At 32.2% G+C, this 24,150-nt stretch overlaps 1 protein-coding gene and 1 long non-coding RNA gene across 3 annotated transcripts; one reads left to right on the forward strand and one right to left on the reverse strand.

The window, feature by feature from the left end:
* Positions 1-5,228: 5,228 nt before the first annotated feature.
* On the forward strand, positions 5,229-5,986 carry LOC18106242 (uncharacterized). The gene is made up of 2 exons (XR_002978400.2): positions 5,229-5,531; positions 5,637-5,986. It is a non-coding gene; the product is annotated as an uncharacterized LOC18106242 (long non-coding RNA).
* A 15,934-nt stretch (positions 5,987-21,920) lies between these two features.
* Positions 21,921-22,633, reverse strand: LOC7486536 (uncharacterized). Of its 2 annotated transcripts, none has more exons than XM_052448083.1 (2): positions 22,260-22,633; positions 21,921-22,137 (listed from the first exon to the last, which is right to left on the reverse strand). In XM_052448083.1, the coding sequence occupies exons 1-2, from the start codon at positions 22,585-22,587 to the stop codon at positions 22,121-22,123; spliced, it is 345 nt and encodes a 114-aa protein (XP_052304043.1). In that variant the 5' UTR covers positions 22,588-22,633; the 3' UTR covers positions 21,921-22,120. The 2 variants fall into 2 exon arrangements, with proteins under 2 accessions (XP_052304043.1, XP_002323530.1); XM_002323494.4 differs by having other exon boundaries at positions 22,254-22,587.
* Between the last annotated feature and the right edge of the window lie 1,517 nt (positions 22,634-24,150).

Genomic DNA, 24,150 nt, shown 5'->3' on the forward strand with positions numbered 1-24,150 from the left:
AGGAAAAGGTTTCCCCCTTGCTTTTTTAAATGTTTAAATTTTTATAATGCTAGAATACAATATAAATTATATATATTTTGTATTATTGTGTATCATGAAACTATTGCCTATGAGTATGACAAATATTGTTATGTTAGTATTGCTTATGACATGATGAATATTGTTATACGAATATTGCTTACGAGCAAGTGAACTATTGTTATCGTGTGAATGCTGTCTACAAGTAGGAAAGATATTGTTATGTGAATATTGCCTATGGGCATGAGAAATATTGTTATGTGAATATTTCCTACGGGCAAGAGAAATATTATTATTGTATGAATATTTTCTAGGAGTAGAAAAAAAAAATATTGTGATGTGAATATGCCTATGAGTAGAAAAAATATATATATATTGTGATGCGAATATGCATATGAGGCTGGAAATTAGTGTGTGTGTGTTTAGATGATTTGTGATCAATCGTAATAATGGGCATCTCTATGTAAATTAAAATTAACCGAATAAATATTTAATTTGACTAGTCAACCTGTTTAGGGTTAGTGGCATCAACGAGGTTGATGGCCGACATATTTAATTTGACTAGCCGACCTGTTTGGGGCTGGTGACATTAACAAGGTTGATGACCAGCATGTTTAATTTGACTAGATGACAAGTTTGGAGCTAGTTAAATCAACAAGGTTAATGTTCAACAAATTGAATTTAACTAGCTGGCTTATTTGGAAGTGGCATCAACAAGGTTGATGACAAAGATATTGAACTTGACTGGCCGACCTGTTTGTGGATAGTGGCATCAACGAGGTTAATGACCAACATATTTGATTTGACTAGTTGACCTATTTTAGGCTGGTGGCATCAACGAGGTTAATGACCAACATATTGAATTTGACTAGCTGACAGGTTTGAGGCTCGTGGCATCAACAAGGTTGATGACCAATGTATTTAATTGACTAGCTGTCCGAAGTTGAGATAGTGGTGTCAATGTCATTGACTGTCAAGATACTTGATTGACTAAGTTGCTTAGAATGAAGTTGGTGGTAACAATGCAATTGTATTGGTAGGTTATTAGTGGGTTATTAGAAGGAATCACATAGCTGGCTAATAAAATAAAATGATGTATTTATTTTAAAGTGTTAATTATGAATTAATGAAATAAAATAGCGGAGCATATGGTTTGTTATACTATTGCTCAATTCTATTCAAGATTAGTAATATAATGGTAGAGGTCCAAGATGGTAGGACTATGGATTTGTTTGGAATGTTTGTGGATTATTGATGTCGATATTTGGGATCATTTAATTTTTAGAGGAGACATTGTCAAAGACTCAAAATTTCATTAAATCAAGAAAGTTTACATTTGAAAGTAATAAGTCGAGGTAAAGTGCAAGCCTTAAATCTTTTTGAAAAATAAGTAAAAAATAATGTGAAAGATAATAGCATGGTCTATGTGAAAAGGAAATGAAATGATGAACCATGATGATGAGGAATACGGACTGCGCGAGATTGAACTAGGCAAATAATCGCACAAAAAGTTCAAACGACAAATTATGTGTTAAGAGAAATGAATGTATATTTGAAATGAATCATAAGAGGAAGCTAGAATGATATATAATGAGTTAAAATAACATGAGTATTGGTTGTAACAAATTGAATACTTGAAAACCCAAAAGAACATAAATATGTTTGTAAAACAAAAAATGTCATAAAGTAAATGTATTAGGGATTGAAATAATAGTGTGAACTAGAGATGGTTGAGAGGTATATATACAATAGTATGAGTTAAGTGTATTTGAGAAAGTGAATCAAAGTATGAGTCAAACGTGTTGTGAATAAGAGTTATTATGATGTGACTGTGACTAGAGATGGTTGAGAGGTATATATACAATAGTATGAGTTAAGTGTATTTGAGAAAGTGAATCGAAGTATGAGTCAAACGTGTTGTGAACAAGAGTTATTATGATGTGACTGTGATTGTTAAATGAGTATTATTAGGGGTGAGCAAAAAACCGAAAAACCAAAAAAACCAAAAAAACTGGAAAAACAATAACCGAAAAAACCGAACCGTGAAAAAAAATCGATGAAATCGATTAAAATTTTAAAAAAACCGGTTGGTTCTGTTCGGTTTCAGTTTTATAAGCCTAAAACCGAAAAAACCGCACCGAACCGGAAAAAAACCTGAAAGAAAACTGAGCCAAACCGGAAAAAACCGAGCCAAACCCGATCCAAACCGGAAAAAACCGAGCCAAACCAGAAAAAACCGAGCCAAAACCGAGCCAAACCGAAAAACCGAGCCAAACCGGTTTGAACCGGTTTTTGTCCTAAAAAACCAAACCGAACCGAACCGAAACCGGTCGGTTTGAACCGGTTTTTGTCCTAAAAAACCAAACCGAGCCGAACCGAAACCGGTCAGTTTGAACCAGTTTCGGTTTTATTTTTTTTTCGGTTTGGTTACTTTTTTTTGATAAAAACCGAACCGAACCGAAAATGATCACCCCTAAGTATTATGATGAAATAAAAGTTCATCAATGATTGATGGAAATGTATTAAACAAAGTTAGTGAAATTGCTTTTACTTGTATCATTGATAATTATTGATAATCCTGATGACACAAATATTCATTATGAGTTTTATGATTTTGTATATTTTACAAGTATTTTTAGGATATCCCGACTCCTTATGAAACATTATCGAGTTAATTATTCTTTATATATTGAATATGTTCTAGTATTATCTAATGAATGTTTGTAAATAAATCTCATGTAAATAAATTGAAAAGTAATGTACTCTATAAAAGTGTAAATAGAGATTGTGTAATCGTGTATTTTTTAATGAAATTTTTAGATGTGGAGTTAAAGCAGTTCTTATGGTTGTATAAAAACAATATCCCTAATTTTCACATGTAGAATAATTTAGAAAGATGAAAATCATACTTAAAGTACAAGGTGTTACGGGGAAGGTCAACCCTAGTTGACTCGGGTCAATGTAAGGATAAATGTTATAATTATCATAGTTTTAAAACCCGACTCAGGGGTCAACAAGGGCAAGGCTTGGTTTACGGGTCGAGAGGGTTAGCCTAAGTTGACCTGAGTCAACTTATAGATAAAAATGATTATTATCATAGTTTTAAAACTCGATTCAAGAGTCGACTTGAGCTAAGGTTCATGTCACAGTTTGGGAGGGTCAACCCGTTTGACCCGAATTTTTTTTAAATAATCAAAGCAACCCTGTTTTTGACCTGTTTTTTTTTAATCTCAGAACGACTCGGGTTTTTGATCGAGTCAAGTTGAGTCAATCATTCCTCTATTTTTTCTTGAACTTGGACTGGTCCAGACCCTAAGTTGGCTGTTTTCGGGTTAAGCAGCCAAGTCAGTCATGGTTTTATAACTAGGGTTATTATAATATTATTAATTTCAACTCTCAATATAAACTAAAGAAAAAAAAAATCTAATTATTTTTTTTTAAATATGTATGTTTGATAGTAATACAGATTAAGGGTAAAATAGAGTTTTTCATATTTTATTCTATCTTGTCCACCATAACCATACATGATACAAAAATAATTACTTTGTTTTGTACACCACTACTACACATAATTCTATCTTTGTCTCTTTTATATTTTGTCTCATCTGTCTCCACCATCTTAGTCTCTTCTATCCCGAGACATCCAAATGTTATCTTTTTATATAAGATATCGTAGTGATTTTAAGTTTATGAATCACTTACATAATTATCACATGAGTCTTTTCATAGATACATGTGATGTTCCTATAGACAATCCTCAAACGGGTCAGTTTAGTGTACATGTCATCTGATAAGATCCTACATATTAGTTTTAGATATTCTTCATACATCAGTTTATGAGATTAATTGTTTTTATTTATATAGGGAAAGAACATAATATATATCGGTCTCAGCAAGTCTAATTAATATCCAGTTTTAATATAGTATCGATTAGAAACATTTAGAAACAATACTTTGATGCAATATTAATATCATAATTATAACTACTTTATAATTTTATTTACAAAATATTTTTATCTCAATGACTTTATCTTTATTCTAGACTCAATAATCAAACATAAATGAATATTAAAAATAAAAAAAACCTAAAATAATAATAAATATTATTTTATATAAACAAAGTCAATAACATATGTAACTAACCATGTAACTAACCATTGACTAAAAAAAATATACACTAAAATGTTTACCATTCCATTAAACAAAATTGTTTTTAATGCGTCATGAAGATGAATATGAGTACATTAACTTGTAGGCAAAATCAACTGGATCTATTCCTATTTTTGTACGATAGCTAGACATGTCCTACGATAATGCTCTGTCCCTTGCCAAAAAAAAGGCAACTCAATGGTCTAGGAATTCTTCTATTAGCAGATCCATTGTTATAGCTATCTACTTTAGTTAAAACGATTTACAGTTTCATCAATGATCTAGGAATCAATGAGACTTGTTAATAAGCTTGGAAACTGGTATGATATTAACTGATGCGTATAGAAGGAGGGATTCCACATTCATGTCAGATATTTCTTGATGAAGTGTTTGAGGATGAACACAATATAAATACTTTCTCTTTGCTAATTCTTATGCTAGTTCACTTTGATTATTGTCCATCGAAACTTGATTCGCCATTACTATCAGAGGTTTACCAAGCTATAGAGTTTCAAATATGCTCATAGACCCTGTGTAATATAAGATTATGAGAATTAAGTGTATATAAGATTAATTTTGAGACCTCACGTCAAAGTCACACACAACTCGGACAACTTCTAGCCTAGCTACCATTCTATACTCGTGAGACATTTTCTGTATCAAGATTCCGAACCACACGACAAAGTCTACATAGAAAATGCTTTTTAGTGCAGAGATTGTAGACGGTAAAGGCTGATTTCACTGTGTTATCTGATATAGACCTCTTTAAAATTTTAAATTAAAATCACAGACAAGCAATAAAACCAGACAAAGGCCCAGATATGTCAAATATTGAAGGTCTATTAAATGTCAATATCAATTAAACCGTGACATGAAGGTGGAAGTTTCCAACCAATTCCTTGGCCCTTGTGTGGAAAATTAAGCAATTTGGAAACGTGTGGCACGATCCTAGTGTTTGAATCCCATGTAAACAAATTCAAACAGAAAGTGCCAGCCCAGCTTCTAGACAAAACTTACCAACTTGGATCAATTTTTCCACAATTATTAAACCAATCCACGATCGCTCTTTCTGTCTATATAATATGACATGATGACGTTTCTTTCAAATTGAAGCCACCCCACTTGCCTCTGTGATTATTATTTCTGGAGGTCGGAAAATACAGCTGAACTTCTCAACTCCATGATTCATGCGCGGGTATGTGTGTGTATATGTAAGTCCATATTTAGCTGTCGGAAAACAAAAGGATCAAACATGGGTATGCCTAAGCCATTTTTGCTTCTGCTGCTGCTAATAGTCACTGTATCTGCATCCCAGAAACAAAGAACCATAGAAGCAAGGGCACTTTCATCCCTACCTCAACCAAGTAAGTACGTACATATATATCGCAATTTTACACTAAGATGTCTCTCAAACGGTGATTATAAATTGATCGATGTTCTCTTACTTACCATGAGCATGCGATTTGTAGAATATTCCAAGATTTTTCCGACGCTGGGAGTTGTTTGCAAGTGCTGTGATTCAACAGGACCTGAATGCGCAACTACTTGGACGGGTTCATGCCATGATCTCCAATGCCTTCCCTGGAAGATATAGACTAGACTAATCCTTGATTTCCTTGTGCTTCTCTTCTTAGAGGTTGTTGTAGATCTATTTAGTCATACTCGATCGATTTTACATAAAATTTTGCATTTTAAAATACTGTAACAAAGTAGAGGCGTTCAGCTTCCAGCTTGGCCAAGTTCTAGCTTCATAAAATGATCCTAACATGACAAGCTTAATTTGGTCGACAGACATATTAAAGACTACATAGATTTTTTATATGCTTAGCTTCACTCAAGATATATTATAATTTAAATCCTATTGGAAATAAGGCTGGTGTGATATAAGATCAACACAGCAATATAAGGTCAAGAACTCAAGAATAAGAAGAAGATTGAGAGGAAGTATACTTTTATTTAGTGTTTCTCTCTAAACTCTCTTAGTTATTCTCTCTATTTTTATGCTTATTAATAATGCTGAATAAGAAGTCTTTTTATAGACATAAAATCTTAGAAAATTAAGGAATTAAACTAATATAAGGAAATCCTAATCTAAATAGGAATTGTACTCTACCGACTAAACCGGTCAACCGTTTTTGAATTTTTCAAAATTCAAAATCTAGTTTATTTTCAACACCCCCCTTAATTTCTTCATAACTCCTAACACATCTCTTATTTTGATAAAAACATCATATTTGAGTGACTTTGTGAATATATATGTGACTTGGTCTTATGTCTTTACATACTTGACTTCAATTTATTTGCAATGTAATCTCATAAGAAATGAAATCTTGTGTTAATATGTTTACTTTTATCATGAAATACTAGATTCTTTACTACTGCAATGACTGATGAATTGTCCACATATATTTTAGTAGGCTTCTCTTGTGGTATTCACAATTCCTACAATAATCTCCCTAGCCATATGGAATGACAAACACATGATGTAGTAGCTACATATTCAGCTTCACATGTTGACAAAGTGAATATAAATTGTTTTTTTGAACTCCATGTGAATGTTGTATCTCCCATATAGAAAAAAAACTCATGGTGCTCTTTCTATCATCCATATTTTCAACCCAATCACTATCACTATAACCAACAATTTTAAAGCTATTAGAATAACCATAAAGTAAGCCAAAATCAACGGTACCTTTGATATACCGAATAATTCACTTCAAAACTTTGAAGTGTGTCATAGTAGGTGTCTCCATAAATCTATTCAAAAGTCCCCCTCCAAAAAGAATATTAAGAAGAAGAAGAAGAAGAAGTTGAGCTCATTAGTGTAGATGAAGGTGTAACTATAGGTTCTTGATGATCTTCATATCTTTCCTCCTTTTCATCAAGAACTAGTAGGAAGTCATATTTCTTACCATCATTTATCTTCTAATCCCATGCTCTTTCTTCATTAAAATCAACATCTCTACTAATCACCATCTTTCCTTTATTGGGGTTGTAAAACTTGTATCCTTTGGACTTTTGATCATAGCCCACAAAGATCATCCTTTTGCTCTTGTCATCTAACTTGGTCTTTGATCATCTACATGCACATAGCCAATGCTCTAAAAAACTTTCATGTGAAAAACACTTGACTTTCTTCCACTCCATGTTTCTTGTGGAGTCATGTTATTCAAGCTTTTGGTAGGACATTTATTTGACAAGTAGATAGCATAATCTACAGTTTCGGCCCAAAACGTTTTAGGTATCTTCTTGGTTTTGAGCATGCTTCTTACTATATTGAGGATGCTTCTATTCTTTCACTTCACCATGCCATTTTGTTGTGGAGATCTAGACATTGTCAGGAGTCTTTTTATATTATGATCTTCATAAAGCTCATAAAAACCATTAGAACAAAATTCACCCCCTATCCATCCTAAGTGATTTTATAGAATAACCACTTTTTTTTCATCTAATGCCTTAAACTTCTTAGAGTAACTAAATACATTAGATTTTTCTTTCAAGAAGTATACCCAAGTTTTTCTACTGTAATCATCAATAAAAAGTAGAAAATACATATTTTTACCCAACGAACATAGTTTCATGAGACCACAAATATCAGCATGTATTTCTTATAGGGGTTGACTTGCTCTTGATGTAGACTCATTCAAAAAGCTCTTGCAAAATTGCTTGCCCACTAAAAATCCTTCACACAACTGATTCAGATGTATATTGGATGGTAGACCCTTTAATATTTCCTTTTATGTCATCATCTTCAATCTATCAAAGTTTATATGCCCAAGTCTCATATGTCAAAGCTGAGTTTCATCATTCACATATGCATTTAGGCACATCCATTTCTATGTTTAGCAAGAACATTTATTCTTTATCATGACTACCTTTGCAATCATAGCTCCTTTAGTGTCACGTAATGTCAAAGTATGATTTTTCATCTTAATTTCATACCCTTTATTTAACAATTGTCCAAGCTCAATATGTTGCTTTTTACTGTTAGTATATAATAGACATCACTAGTAAATTGATGACTTCCATCTTTTAGTTTAATCAAAATCATACCTTTTTCCTTTAATGACAACCTTTGAATGATCTGTAAATGTGACATTCCTCTAATTGCTTCATCAAGCTCCATGAACTTGTCTTTATCTCCACATATATGGTTGTTGGCTCTATTTTCTAGATAACATATATTTTTTTTGTCTTGATTGTCTCATTATTCACTAGTAGAAGGGTAGCTTCCTTCTTTTTTTCTATCATAAGATTTGCATTCTCCTCAACCCTATTGGTTGGACTCCAATAATCCCTAGTATAATGACCTGCCTTTTGACAATTATAGTACTTAACTTTTGATTTGTCAAATCTGGATATCAGATTGCCACTATTAAGGTAACTGGTCGACCAATTTGCTTCATGTGGTCAACTAATTTACCTGTTGAGGCTGCCTTGACCTCCTCTTCTAAATTTATCTCTTACTCCTCTTCCTCTACTTTGTCCATGTCATCTACCCCTATAGGAATATCAAGAATCATTTGCTTTGAAAAAAGTGCTTGTGCACCCACATCCTTTTGAATCTCATTGACTATTTTCTAATGGGCTTGTAATTATCCTATGAGACCTTGTATTAAAAGAACATCCATATTTCATGATTCCTCTATCGCGACCACCATATAATGGAACTTCTTTTGTAGCGAGCATAGGATCTTCTCTACCATATATGTCTCTTTCATCTTCTCTCCATATCTCTTTATTTAATTGTATATGGCCATTACTCCTACAAAGTATTCTGAAATATTCATCAATTCAAGCATATGTAACTTTTTAAAGTCACCATGTAGATTTTGTAGATGTACTTTTTTCACATTATCAACTCATTGGTTTGATTCTTGCAAAACTTCTCATGCTGATTGGAGGTGGTTACATTGGTCACTATCTCGAAAGTGACATCATCCTAACATTGGTGGATGATTGTTAATGGTTGTTGATTTTTCCTTTGTGCTTTTTGCACGGCCTTCCTTTGGGATGAAGTCAACGTTACTCCATTTATCGGCTCTTTAAGGCCGTTTTCAATTGTCTCCTATATATCTTGAGAACCTAGCCAAGCTTTTACTCGAATACACTAAGTTTCATAGTTGTCTTTTGTCAACTTAGAACATTGAAGTGAGAAGTTTGTATTGACCATGTCAAATAATCAAATCTAAACTCTAATACCACTTGTTGGAAGAAGTATAGGTGTGGAATAAGATTAACACAACAATGCAAGGTCAAGAACTCAAGAAGAAGAAAAACATTGAGAGGAAGGTATACTTTTATTAAGTGTTTTTCTCTAAGCTCTCTTAGGTATTCTTTTTATTTTTATGCTTATTAATAATGCTGAATTATAAGCTTTTTTATAGGCATAAAGTCCTAAACAAAAGGGTTGCTAATGACCAATATTTTTTTAGTAGTCTCTCATGATGTGGAGATTAATGACATTACTGGTAATTGATTACCGATATTGTTTGATCTAATTAACCATGTGAGTAGAGGTTAGGTTATCAAGACTCCTGTTATATGGATGAATGTTATATAGTAAAAGTGTAAATAGGTTAATGGATGATCAGTTAACCCAAAGATAATGTGATCTAAGTCATTATGGGTAACATATATGGAAGGAAAAACTATGTAGTGATGACAACACATAATATGAAAGTTAAATAGATTTGGGAAAAATATACATAGAAAATTGAGAGCCATTATGATAGCTTAGGTATGCTAAGTTAGGAAATTTGTATAAAGGCCAAAAATGAAAGGTATTGGGTTGTTAAGAGATTCTTTATTGAATAATAGTTGAATAATAGATATTTATATGGATACTTAAAACCCGATGAATATTGTATGAATATAACAAAACCCAACCGGTAGATACCCACTGCCATCCCTATTCACATCTTTAACTAATTGGTCATTGATCTAATCATATTCTATATGAGTAAACTTAATTGCTCCATGCCCTTATAAAGTATGCTTGAATGTTTAGTTCAAGCATATTTAGTTTCAATTAATAAGTGAATTTGATGATTATATTATTATCTAGGATAAAACAATTTATTATAATAAACCATATGAAAGTAAATTTTTTTTGAATATTCTGATAATTTAAATTTGAATAATAGTTGATTAAAAAAAATAAATCTCAAAAAAACTAATTTGGAAAAACCCTTACAATTAGTAAAAAAAAATAAAAAAAAACATAATAACAAGCTTGTAATATGTGATATGAAATTGAATGGGTAAGAGTTGACTAACAAATAAAACTATTTTTAAAGAGAAGGTTTTGCTAATAAAATAGAAAATAAAATTAAAATTAATGCGTGAGTATGAGTACTAAATTCTACACATTGTATTCTCTAATTTAATCAAAGTTCAAATTTTTATTTGAAGTTTTGGTGATCGTCAAGGCTTAGAACAACATGCATCTAACTTTGTGCTAAAGCCCGAAGCACAAACTCATAGGTAGGCTAGCTTGAAATTATGACCTTGACCTTGTACTTTTCATCTAATATATATTCTTATCATCTTTACCCTCTTCTGCTTTATATTTCTTGATTGTGCAGTCATTCTTCTTCATTCTCCGCATAACATTTTGATCCTCCAATCATGTATCACTTTATTTTTTAAACATAAAGTCCCCACTTCTCATCTTTTTTATTGGGTTTTGGTATAAATGAAATGGATTTTTGTATAAATGATGGAGTGCATCATAGTTTTTAATTAGGGGGTCCAAATAATCCCTAAAGGAAAAAGAGAAAAGAATATTGGTGAAAATTACTAGAAATTTAAATAGGGCAATCAAGAAAAGCTTCACCGACAAAGTTGAAGAGATTTACCAAGCTTGTTGGTTATATAGCTAATGACTAAAAGTTAACTTGAATTCTAAATTCTTCAAGAAGTTTTGGAAAATGGTGTTCATGATTTTTTTTCTTATCAAGTTAAAAGTACTTTTTTTCTTAATACAATATAGGCATGCATCTCCTGAATATATTGGTAACCTGAGTGAAGAAACCTGGTTCTTTTTGGTCCTAGCATTGTTCCCTCATGAAAATATTGGTAACCCATGACTTGAGTGTGGTTTATGATATTGTTCTTGCTGCTTATGAGGTATTATTATTCTAGCTTCCTTATTTTTCTTGGGTTGCATGAGTGGTTTAATTACTTGAAAGTGTTACAAAGTAAAATAAAGCTACCAACTTTAATTCCGGATGGAAAGGCTAAAACCTCAAATGTACTCATCTTAAATCTAGGATAGGCATTCTTAGTCAATGTAATGCTTACCTTCTCTTCTATTTGTCTTGGTATAAAACTTTCACTTTTAAGTCTTTCTTTTGCTTATTGGTTGGAATAATCAAAACATGTGAAGAAATAAAGGGGTTTAAAAAGAGTGATGGACTGTAAGTAATACCCTTAACCTTTGATTATTAATATTGTATAAAAATATAAATATTATATACTCCATAAATTATAAATCATGCACACAAAGCCTATGGAATTTAATTTCAAACCCCTTATGATATGACAGGCAAGATCAAGAATTTTATATTATATTCTATCATGGTTAAATTGAATTTAATTCGATGTAATCACCTAAACTTCATGTACATCACATAAAAATAAGAAAACAAATCACAAGATAAATCCATAAAATATAGGAAAATATAAGCAAAATTCTAATTAAAAAGCAAAGGATCATGAGTTAAATTACTAAGCTTTTAAAATGTAGAGACTGGATCATAAAGAGAGAGATGAAGTATATGGACCGAAATGACATGAAAACACCAAAAAGGCAGAGTAGTTGGAGCATGTGTCAGCAATTACAAGCATGTCTAGTTATGGAGGAAAACTAGTTAGACCGTGGAGGAATTTGTAGATTTAAAGGAAATTTACTAGTGATTTGAGAATTTGCTTTCTTGTCCCTAAATCAATTACTTCAGTACCATTTCGATTACTAGAACCAAAGTAATATTTTATAGTACAAATATCTTTGTAAATCTTGTCAAGTTAATTTTGAGAGTTAAAGAGAAAAAAATATATTCTTTCAAAGTAAAACTTGTATCTTTATATGGGTTGTCTCTATGTATATAAGTAGAGGAAGCAATTACTTCTTTTAGTAACTCCTCTAAACATCTGGACCAGGCTCATCCTTCATAAGCAGACTAGGTCTAACCCAATAACCAATATCTCCCACTCACCCACTCATCCTTCATGAAAACTATAAAATATATTATATTTCAAATTTGCACAAGAATTTTATACTTGATGAACAGACTGTGCAACCTGAAACACACAGTGAAAGGAGCTCAATGTAATATATAAACCTAATACAGGCCATATAAGAGACATCAACCTCATAATTAGTTACTCCTTAAAGTGTACTACTATACCCCAAGCATTTTTAATTACACATGACTGAATATAATTCAATCCCTCAAGAATCTCATACTCAATCCATCCTTATAATTACAAGTATTCTAAATCATATTAAATATATTTGAGTGATATGATCCCGACCGGTGAATACAAGTAACAGGTGTAGAACTAAAATTACATTTTCTTTCGCTCTCATATCAATCAGATCTGAATTAACTCACTTTCTTAGAAGTATTCCTTTAAGTCGAATTATTACATGACCATATGATATACTCCAAAAGTAGCGATTATTTACACTGCATCTCATGATATAGTCAAAAGTCACAAAAGATAAGATTTTGAGATCTTAGACATGATCTTCAAGAATAAAGAAGAAAGGATCCATTATTTATTCCTGTAATGGTCGTCAACACATGTAGTATGAAATATATGTTATAGTGGAGCTTACTCTTTTCTTTTCCGGAGACAAAGAGTATATGTCATTGCTCTCATTGTTAGAGAAAATACATTATATGAGTCTTAGTCTTGTCGTAAAAAAAAAACATAAACTTCAAATAAAAAATTCTCATTTGCTCACTGTAATTAGTGGCAGATGAATAATTTCATACTCAACTTCAATCATGAGACACATGAATGATGAGAATTCATTCATGTCGATTCTTTTATTTAAGAACCTCATTTTAGTCCTAACCAAGGTGACTTTTTAATAATTACTTTGAGTTAAAATTGCTTCCACTATGCTCGAGTCGCTTATTAAGCATTAAAACTCAAATAGTTTAATCCCTACTCACCTTACAAGCACTACAGGTGATTGCTCATATGAGTGAACTAATTTAAGTCTATCGACATACTTTAACAAATTATACTATACGATACTCACAATATATTACATAAAATAAATAATGAATAACATGATATATTAATGACATTTATTCATTACTCAATCACTATAAGCTTTCATGTGATCTTTAAAACTAGTTATATTGCCAATTACATTCTATATAGGCCAATGGATCTCACATATCTAACAAATGCAACCTTTGCTATTGGTTTTATGAGTAGATATGCAACTATAGAATTTCTAGAAATGTGATTTTGGATCACGTCATGTTTAGTAATTGCTTCTTTAATGTAGTGATATCTCATCTTGATGTGTTTGGTCTTTCAATTGTCTTTTTCAACTTTTTTAAACATAATGGAATAACTAAATTACCCTTAAAAGCATAAATTTTAAAGTATCACTCTACTTATTGGAAAATAGAAAAGTTTTAAAGTGTTGTGTGTGTGTTTGTGTTTAATACTAATTAAGAAAACTTGGGGTGTTACATTCTATGACTTTAAAATTCAATTCTCAATTACTTCATGAATGCTGAAATTCAAAAACAATATTCAATGACAATTCTATCTCTTCAAATTCGGTACCAATAACAAGAAGAATTAATCAAAGCACAAGTAAATTGAGATAAAGAGAGTTAAACACATTAATTTTTATAATGGTTTAGACAACCACCTTACAAATCCTGAACAAAAATAATATTTATAGGTAAAAACTTGATGAAAATAAACATGTACGACATAAAAATTAAGGGCAAATTGGTAATTTAGAAATAAAAATTGTTAATCTCATGTTTGATGGTACATACCCTGACTAAATAAATATGAAACCTGAAGAAAATATTAGTGGGCAAATAAACACATAATGCTACATATTCCAACTAAATAAAAAAATTAAGGGCAAATTATGAATTAACAAAATTATAGGTTTGAAATATTAGTGTTGAATTAGGTTAAATTATGGATTAGGTTAATTAGATATATTTTTAGTTGATGTTTAGGTTATTTTGTTAAATAATCAATGTTATATTTTTAGTTGATAATTGATGCACTTTGATTAACCCCAAGATATCAATAAATTAGAATTGTGTTTTGTTGTGTTATTTGATAGAATGTCCGATAATTTAGAGATATTATACTTCCATGGTGGTATCATTGTCAATACCGATAATAGTATCACATATAATTGAGAAAGCCATGAATTCCTAACTACGACATCAAACATGTTCCTTAATGAATTATCAAGAATGTTATGTGATCGACATACCTGGAATATGTTTGAAATAGATGTTAAATTACTTAGAGGATGTTGTAAACCAGAGTTAGTCAAACTTGTTATGTCGGTGTACCAATATTTGGGTTTGCGAGGATCAATATGATTAATATGTTGGAGTTCTACTTGAATAGTAGACCTAGATAAAGAAACTCTTCTAATATGGAGTTGACCTGGTTTCCAAGTAGTTCTCAGAAAACCACATCAGCATTACAAACAGCTGGTCCATTTAGGTTAGGTTGTAATGCTAATAAACAAGTTTTGGTGCAGAAAATTGTTAATATAAAACCTTAATTGGGCATGACATTTGCTCCATATTACTATAGAGAATCTGAACCAAATGATGACAAAGATGAGCATCACATTGATAAAATTACGATTGATGGAGAAAATAAGGATGATAGGGATGCTGAGTTAATTGAGCCAGTTGATCAATACATGACACCTCTTGCTTCTGAATTTAAAGTTGTTAGTGTGGATGACTAATATAGATACAATGATTAGGATGATAGTCATAGGTATTCGGGCTTATTAGTTGATAAGTTGGAGGTTGGGAAAAGATCTAGAGACAAGTCCAAATGTGTTAATGCAGTAAAGTAGTGGCATATAAAGAATTCTTTTCAGTACAAAGTCTATCATTCAACAAAGTCCTATATTTAGTTGCAATGTTTTCAAGAACCAGTTTATAAATGGTATTTGTTCGGGGGTATCATTAAAGGTCTGATTCATGGGAAATTTTAAAATTAAAAGGGTCACACACATGTTAGAACCCTCTTGTTTTGTAATGCCATCGTCAGATTGACTCGAATCTAATTGATGAGGTGATGTTGATATTTATGAAGATGGAGTTAAGTACGAGTGTTACAACGATTCAGGGTACTGTGAAGAGGGATTATAGGCATGAAGTCTCTTATTGGAAGGCGTTGATGACCAATTAGACAATATTAGAGAGATTATTTGGTACACACAAAGAGTCATTTCAAAACCTACCTAAAACTCTACTAGCCATCAAAGATTCAAATTCAATAACAATTATTGTATGGGATCATAAAATGGTTAATGACAATAAGACAATATTTGGAAGAGCATTTTGGGCATTTGGTGCTTCAATTAATGGGTTTCAATATTATCATCCTCTGATTAGTATTGATGGTACTCACCTTTATAGTAAGTACAAAGCTAAGTTGTAGGTTGCAATTGCTTATAATGCGAATAATAGAGTTTATTTGTTGTGTTTTGCTATTGTAGAAGAAGAGCCGAATAATAACTGGAGTTAGTTTTTTGGATTTGCTTTGTCGATATGTGATTTGGGGATAGATCAAGTTGTGTATTATATCAAAGAAACATGTGGTGATAAAGAGTAATATGGCATGGATATTTCTAGAACCTATTGAATATCATTGATATTATTCATTACACTTTGTAAGTAACTTCAACATAAAGTTCAAAAATGTTGCCTTGAAAAAAATGTTGCATAGGATTTGTACAAATCCTTTTAAACTCCTATTTGACATTTTATATGAGGAGTTGGTGGTAACTGATGATACGATCAAAGCATGGCTAGATGCTGAACTTAAAAAAAAGTAGGCATTGTCTTATGATTATGGTGGTCATCGTTATGGCAATATGACCACTAACTTGTTGGAGGTTGTTAAGAATGTTTGAAAATTGTTTGTAGATTTTCTATTTTAGCTATAGTGCAGGTAATATTTTTCAGGTGCATTAAATATTTTATGGAGCGTAGAGATAAATTTGAAGAATTTTTTAGTCGTGATGTGTTGTGACCTTCAAAAGGTATTAGCTGAAATACTTATTAATACAAAAACTTCTAAATCACACTTGATATCTCAATTTGATCTTGGAGGTGGTATATTTCAGTCTGAAACACCTCTAATAGCTAATGTTAAAGAGAAGTGTGGGAAACCATTAACATTAATGAAGCAACTTATACTTGTGGAAAATAACAATTGTATCATCAACCATGTTCATACCTAATTGCATGTTGCATTTTACGAAATATGAACTATGTATAATTTGTTGATGATTTCTACTCCAACTTGTCATACAAAAATGCATATAGTCTTCGTTCTTAACCCTTGCCTAATACGTTATTGTGGTCTACATATACTAGTCCAGATGTATATGGATGTCAACTAGAAGGCGAACGAATAGGGGTCGAAGGAAATTCACTTGTTTACATAATGAGATGAATGCTAGAGTGGAGCAATCACTAAATAGATGTGACATATATAGTCAAAGGGATCATAATATAACAACTTGTGAAACTAGACAACGTATGTTATTTTTTTTTGTATTTGTTTTAAATTATGTCAACTTCAATTATTATTTTTAATTTAACTATATATATGTTCATTTATATTGAAAATGCTAACAATTACTTTATACAAGACGTTGAGATAGACATGGTTCGGACTAAAGAAAGTTTGAAATCTTATAGGAGTGCCGATAGGTAGGGCCACCTTGTTATTGATGCATGTCCTAATGATAGGTCGATGTTATATATGCAGGATCAATATCGTTTAGATGATATTTAGGGTGAAGAGGTTAGATAAATATTTTCATTAAAATTGTTAATTATTATAATTTTAATGATTTTAATTGATGATTTAACTAAGTTATATGATTTTCAGGGCGGTGATCCTGTCACACTTAGACAACATGCATTGATGGAGTTGCATGAATGTGTGCATTCATATGTTATCGAGGCTAGTTTTTATGATATCAGTCAGTTGCGTCACATATATCTTGACCATGCATTGATTATAGCATTGGTTGAGCAATGGAGGTGCGAGACACATACTTTTCATCTACGTGTTTGTGAGATAACACCAACACTCTAGGATATGGTGATATTGACCGGTCTTTTGATAGATAAGACACCTATGATCATTCATGGAGCTCAATTGATAGAAATACTTTATGTGATTGTCTATTAGGATGGGTGCCTCCAGCCAGTGCTTATAGGGGTGACTGCATCAAGTTGACATGGTTGGATGCTAATTTTCAATAAACCCCCTAATCGATGTGATAGCAGACTAGTTTATTATGTATGCTCATGCATACATATTACACATGTTTTAAGGTCTTATTTTCACAAGTAATGCTAGCAATGCAATACCGTTATACTTTCTTACATTAATTGATGATTTTTTAGTCATTCTGAATTACAGCTGGTGGGGGCTATGCTTGTATATCTATACCAGCAACTATGTAAAGCATATCTAAAAACAAAGACAAATTGTCGGGTGTTTTCTATTTCTTCAGATATATGTATTTTAAATTATTTTATTATTAGAAAAATAGCATTTTAAATGCTAACTTATAATTCTCAATGTTGATTAATATAGCTCTGGTCATGGGAGCATATGCAAGAGAGCTGGGGTAATAACATGTTTGACATTGTCACTCAGAGACCACTCTCTAGTGCTTCTAGGTAATAATAAAATATAATTGATTATAATTAATATGTTATTTATATAAATTGAATGTAAAAAAAGGTGCTAACTTTGTGGCTTGTCTTGTCAGATGGTATGAGCTAGACATTTTATGGTAAATCCCTCTCATATCCACAAGTTTTACCAGGATGAGTTGGAAGCACAATTGCCGCATCAAGTATAAATTACAAATATATTTGAATTTATTTATTTAAACGTTAATTATTTAGTTTTGATTGATTATCTAATATAAGCTTTTTATATATTCTGATAGGTATATAGATACCATATATGAAGGACTTAAACTTTTAACTTCACCTATATATCGTGAGGAATCTAACATTTAGTTAGCATAGGTCTTGTTGCTCTTTTTTGACATTGTTGAGATGCATTGTTCAGATCAGGTAATGCGATAGTTTAGACTATCTCAACATATTCCAGATTATATTGATATCGTAGATGAGCTTTATAGTATTAGTCGATAGGGTAAGCGTGAGGGGAACTGGTTGATAATTCATGCATCTTATATATAGATTTTTGATATGCTATGAGAGATTGTGTTTTTGAGGAGTGGCATATGACGATTAATATAAATACCTACATGACATGGTATCTGTCCATTCACGTAATTACACCAACCTAGTCACGTTTCACGAGATGTCTCCGAAATCCAATGCACTATACCCCCCAATATCCGAGACAAAAACGATTGGTATGTAATATTGTTATATATTTATTAAATAACAGATTAATTTTATTATAGATGATGATTACTAATTGGTTTTTAATGGATGTATATAGATCAATTACTTGGTACGGGAAGCTTGGAAAACAACAATGACTATCCATGAAGGTGTTAGAGAGATGGGACGTATTATACCCAACATTACACTCAATTTATATTGTGGTTGTCTTCAAAAGGTTGGGGAGGTTGAGCATCTTGAAGCAGCATTATTGGAAGATGAGATTGCTTATCGTGGGAGTGTTGAAGATGCTAGTCTGTCCATAGCCATCCCAAGCCCGTCCAAGAGTATCTCAGGCCCATCCATGAACATCTTAAGCCCATCCATGAGTGACCCAGGACCATCCACGAGCTGGGATGTTATTAGTCCTCCTCACACCTGCATGGATAATACAGACCCTTCCTTAAGTTAAACGAGTTAAGGTGATGCTCCAAACCTATACACGAGTGCTCCAAGCCCTTCCATGAGTGCTCCATGTCTTTCTACAAGCTAGAAAGATTATTAGATATAGTTATATGTTATTATATATTATAAGAATTATGAATAGATGTGTAGTTAGTTTAATTTTTAATAAGATGTTATGTTGTGTTAATTGTCAATCTAAATTTCTTATGTGATTTGAGTTTTGATGCTGGAAAAATGGTTATTTGTTAGTTGAGCGGTGAAGTAGAGAGATCCACACATTCCATTTTTGTTTCAGAGAGATGACACTGATATTACAAGATGTTGTCATGCTAGTTAACCTTCCGATAGATGGAAATCCTGCTACATACCCCACAGCTTTCAACAAAGATGATTTATGTCATTATTTATTGGGATGGGTGCCTCACCTAAAGGATATAAAGGGGATTATATTAGGTTGACATGGTTGAAAGAAAGAGTTGAGACCCCACCAGAGGGCATTATAGAGATTGTATTGCATTATTATGCTAAAGCATATATAATGCATATGTTTGGGGTCATGATCTTCACCGATTTGATTGACAATGCAATTCCATGTTACATTCTGCCACTGCTAGAAAACTTTGTTGTCATCCTTAATTATAGTTGGGGCTTGATGATGATTACATATTTGTGCTGTCAACTTTGCCATGAACACATGTCAGACGGGAAACAAATCGCCGAATGTTTATTGTTTCAACAAGTATAATTTGATATTATATTATATTAAATATAGTTAATTTAAATATTTACTATTTTTTTTTATTGTGAATATGAAGTTATGATCGTGGGAGCATCTTCATATTGGTCGTGTTGATGTTTGGAGAAATTAAATGCTTGACATGGTTACGAGAAGACAACTCTCAATTGGAGCTCAGTAATAATAATTATGAACACATTATTAAATTTAAATTTTATATAAAAATAAATTGTCTAACTTAATTGTCTTGAACATGTTAGTTAGGTTGAGGAAAGGCCTAGACATTTTACACAAAATCCCATCCCATGTTTACGAGTTCTATTGGGATGAGTTGGATTCATATGAGTCCTACCAAGTATGCGTGAACTCAATTATTTATTTTCTTATTTAACTTTATTTTTGGTGTGAATGTTTTTAATATACATGTTTTATGGTTCATAGGTAATAGTGACATCGTACACTAGCGATTTGATTGGAAGAGCATCTTTATTATGCATGGAAGGAAGTCATTTATGACTTTCAGTGGTCTCTATGCATTGTTTTACCATAGTTGAGGTGCATTGCCCTAATCGGGGAATGCATCAACACATACCTAATGATGTTGACACACTTGATGACCTACATGATGTTAATCATCGAGGTAAAGAAGAAGATGATTGGTCAATCGTTCATGTATAATTTGTCAATTTGAGGCATGCGAAGAGATGTCACATATTTAGATTTCTGCATGTCTTGGTACATGAACATAATAAGATGATTCATAACACAACCATGGAAGTGTGTTACGAGACATCCAAGTGACACTTTGCGTCAGCCGGCACGTAATCCAGATAATTATGAGCCTCGTACACCAAGATGTAATATATTGGTATGTATGAATTAGTTTTTTTAACATATAATAAAATTCGTATTTATATCTTAAAATAATAATATAATCTTCTCTAATATATTAAATGAATTTTTTAATACGTGAGGGTCGGAGAGCTACGGTCACAATTCGTTATGTTACTGACAATATTGTGCATGGTGCTTTCGATACTTGGTTCTCATCGTGTTGTTATTCACTTGAAGAGGTTAGGGAGGCTCAACATTTAGACAATGCAATAGAGGAGGATGATCATGTTTATCATGCACGACGACGACATGCTTGTGGTTCTGATGGTGTAGGCCTATTGACGGGTTAATTTGTTAGATGTTTAACTATGTAATTTAATTAATTTTTAGTTGAATTGATATTTTTTATTGTCATGAATTATTTTGGTGTTAAGATTATTTTATTTATTTATAAATTTACCTACTATGAAAATTAAGTGATTTTGTTGGTTGTTGGCTATTGTTGTTGTTTTTGTGATTATGTGAAATGTTGGCTTGAATTATTGTTGTTTTTGTGGCTGTGAAACTATATTTTTGCTTAGCAGAGAGCTGAACTGACCAAATAACTGGTATTTTAATAGGTCATGCATGTAGTAGATGCACGACCTATAGGTTGCTCATTTGTTATCTGCACAACCCGTTGTACATGTAGTACATGCATAATTATTGTTTGTGTGCTAAACAAATAAATTATTTTCTCAATTACGTTAGGTTGGAAAAAAATAATTCCACAATGATAATGTGGAAAAAAAACTCTTTAAGTTTACGGGGGCTATATCTTTCCAAAGGTTCGTTAAAGTTATGGTTGTGAACAAGATTTTCTAAGCTGAGGACAGATTCTACAGCCACATCTTGGTATTAATTAAATCTGAATATGATGTGGAATCTAGGGTGTCGAAAGGCCCACATTTTTCTGTCATTTCCATTTTGCCCATACATATTCAATCAATTGGGGTTAATTTGGAGCGCTGTGTTCTTGGCAACTTTTTGATATTTTTTGGAGGGAAGAATAAAGAAGGAAAAAAACAAAACACAAGTCAGCCAATGTTCAAAGCATAACATATACTGATTCTGCATACGTTATTTAGATTAGATACATTCCACCTGCTAGCTTTTATTCACTGGAAGGAGAAGTAAAGCTTACGTAGTTGCTAGTTACAGAAGTAGCTACCAGCTTTTAAGTACTTCTAAGTTCATGGTCGCTAGCTATGGTCTTCAATTCTGATGTGTTATCCCATCATGGAAGTGTATAACCTGCAAGAACAGCAATGTTTACCTTACGAGTGAGTAACGAGAGAATGCTTATAACTTAAGAGGCAAGAATATAACGAAGAAATCAAATGTTTACAACTAGGAATGAGCTGACTAACCTCCACACTTGTATCCCACTGGACGGTTGGCAATGTTGCAACGTTTGGGGATGGTAATGGCAGTTTCAATCTTGACTCCAGATGCCTTAGCAGTGTCTGAAAGCATTACAGCACAAAGACAGCTTGGCTTCTGGCCCATTCTCTTCACCTGAAGGCAGCAACTGTCTGACACAGCAGCTTTCTCATCTTGTGCTGCTTCTGCACAAGGAGCCAGCTTCATGGCTTCATTGTCTGGGGAAGATTTTCCACATTCCCCCGCAGCATCAGCCCCTCCAGCAACACTCAAAAGCACAAGCAATCCCAGAAGACCGATGAATTTAAGAGGAGCCTCCATATTTCTGTATCTCAACTATATATATGAACAAATTAATTTTCTTGCTGTATGGGAATGCAATGCTCCTACTCCTATGGACAGCTTTTATACTGCAAGATGAACCTCAACTCGATGCCCAGTCCACTAATCAAAATGGGGCTAGCACTACAACAAGTGACAAATTGATATTATTGCAGCACTTGGCTTTAGAAAATTAGTGTTGTAAATTATAGTTCTTTCCAGTCCAATCAAAGGTTGGTGATTTGGGTGCCATATCATCCCATTCCATTGCATATATCCAGATGTTACCATTTTAATGACAGCGCAAAACCTTTAAAGCTCATTACCCAACCATCTCAGTGGGTCTCTAGAAGACTAGAACTCCAATATTACCACCACCACAAAGCTCCCCTTTGAGCCAACTACCGCAACACAGACATGCCATTATCTTGGCCAATATATTAATGGCCATTACCTTTCGCAACACCGCGTTCCTTCCACCCAAAAGCATGCGCCAAGAATCAAGAAAACTTTCAAAAAAAATTAAAAATTAAAACTGACGCCGTTGCTGGGGGACGAACCAGGGTCACCTGCCTGAAAGGCCGAAATACTCACCACTGCACATGAAGATTAATAAGACATAATTATTTTCGACCTAATACATACCTTAAAGGATGTTTTGTACGAGGATATTAGAGCTTACTTAGGAAAAATATCTTGAGATGCCAAAGATTCTTGTATTATTGAGAATTCTTGAATTATTTAAAATATCAAATGTCATTGAACATTATATTATTCATGAAGCTTGGAATGTGATTCTTCTAAAAATAGGGAATTTTAGATGCTAAGGCATTCATTATTATTATTATTATTATTATTTACTTAAGTACACCCCTTTTTCACATTAAATTGATTATTTATTGATCCGACATATAATCATGCATTGATTGTTCGAATAATTATTTCGAATAATTATCAATCTTCTGATTGATTATGCTATCAGTTCTTCATTTCATCGTCTTGACAAGGAGAAATTACATCTGAGAATTTAATTCTATACTGAGGCAAGTAGTAGCTTCTCAAAATCTAACAAAATATGGGTGTTCCAAGATTTCAAACTTTTAAAATTAAAGGTATATCTATCCCAAGAAACACCATTTAAGAAGAAAATAAAATAAAAAGGAATTAAAAGAAAGAAGATAAATAAAGGTATAAATAAAGTTGTAAGCAAAGGTAAATTGAGAAAAAAAATAAAAAAAAATTGAAAAAATAAATTTCAACTACCAAATAACCTGTTTATATCGATACAATGATTGAATTCAATCTAAATATTTAAATTTAATCTTATAATATTATACAAATAACTTATATCAAAAACAACTATTTTCCATAAAACCGACAGAATACTCCATCGATATTAAACACTAATTCTGTAAAAAAAAAACATTTACTAATGGAATCACGGACGGTAACTGGTTGTTGAAAAACTTATCATGTGTCATTTCTATTATGTCGGTCATTCTGTCGGTAATATAATTACCGATGGAGTTACAGATGAAAAAATCGCATAAAAAAAAATTATCG

Source organism: Populus trichocarpa, chromosome 16 (assembly GCF_000002775.5).
Source record: "Populus trichocarpa isolate Nisqually-1 chromosome 16, P.trichocarpa_v4.1, whole genome shotgun sequence".
Lineage (NCBI taxonomy): Eukaryota > Viridiplantae > Streptophyta > Magnoliopsida > Malpighiales > Salicaceae > Populus > Populus trichocarpa.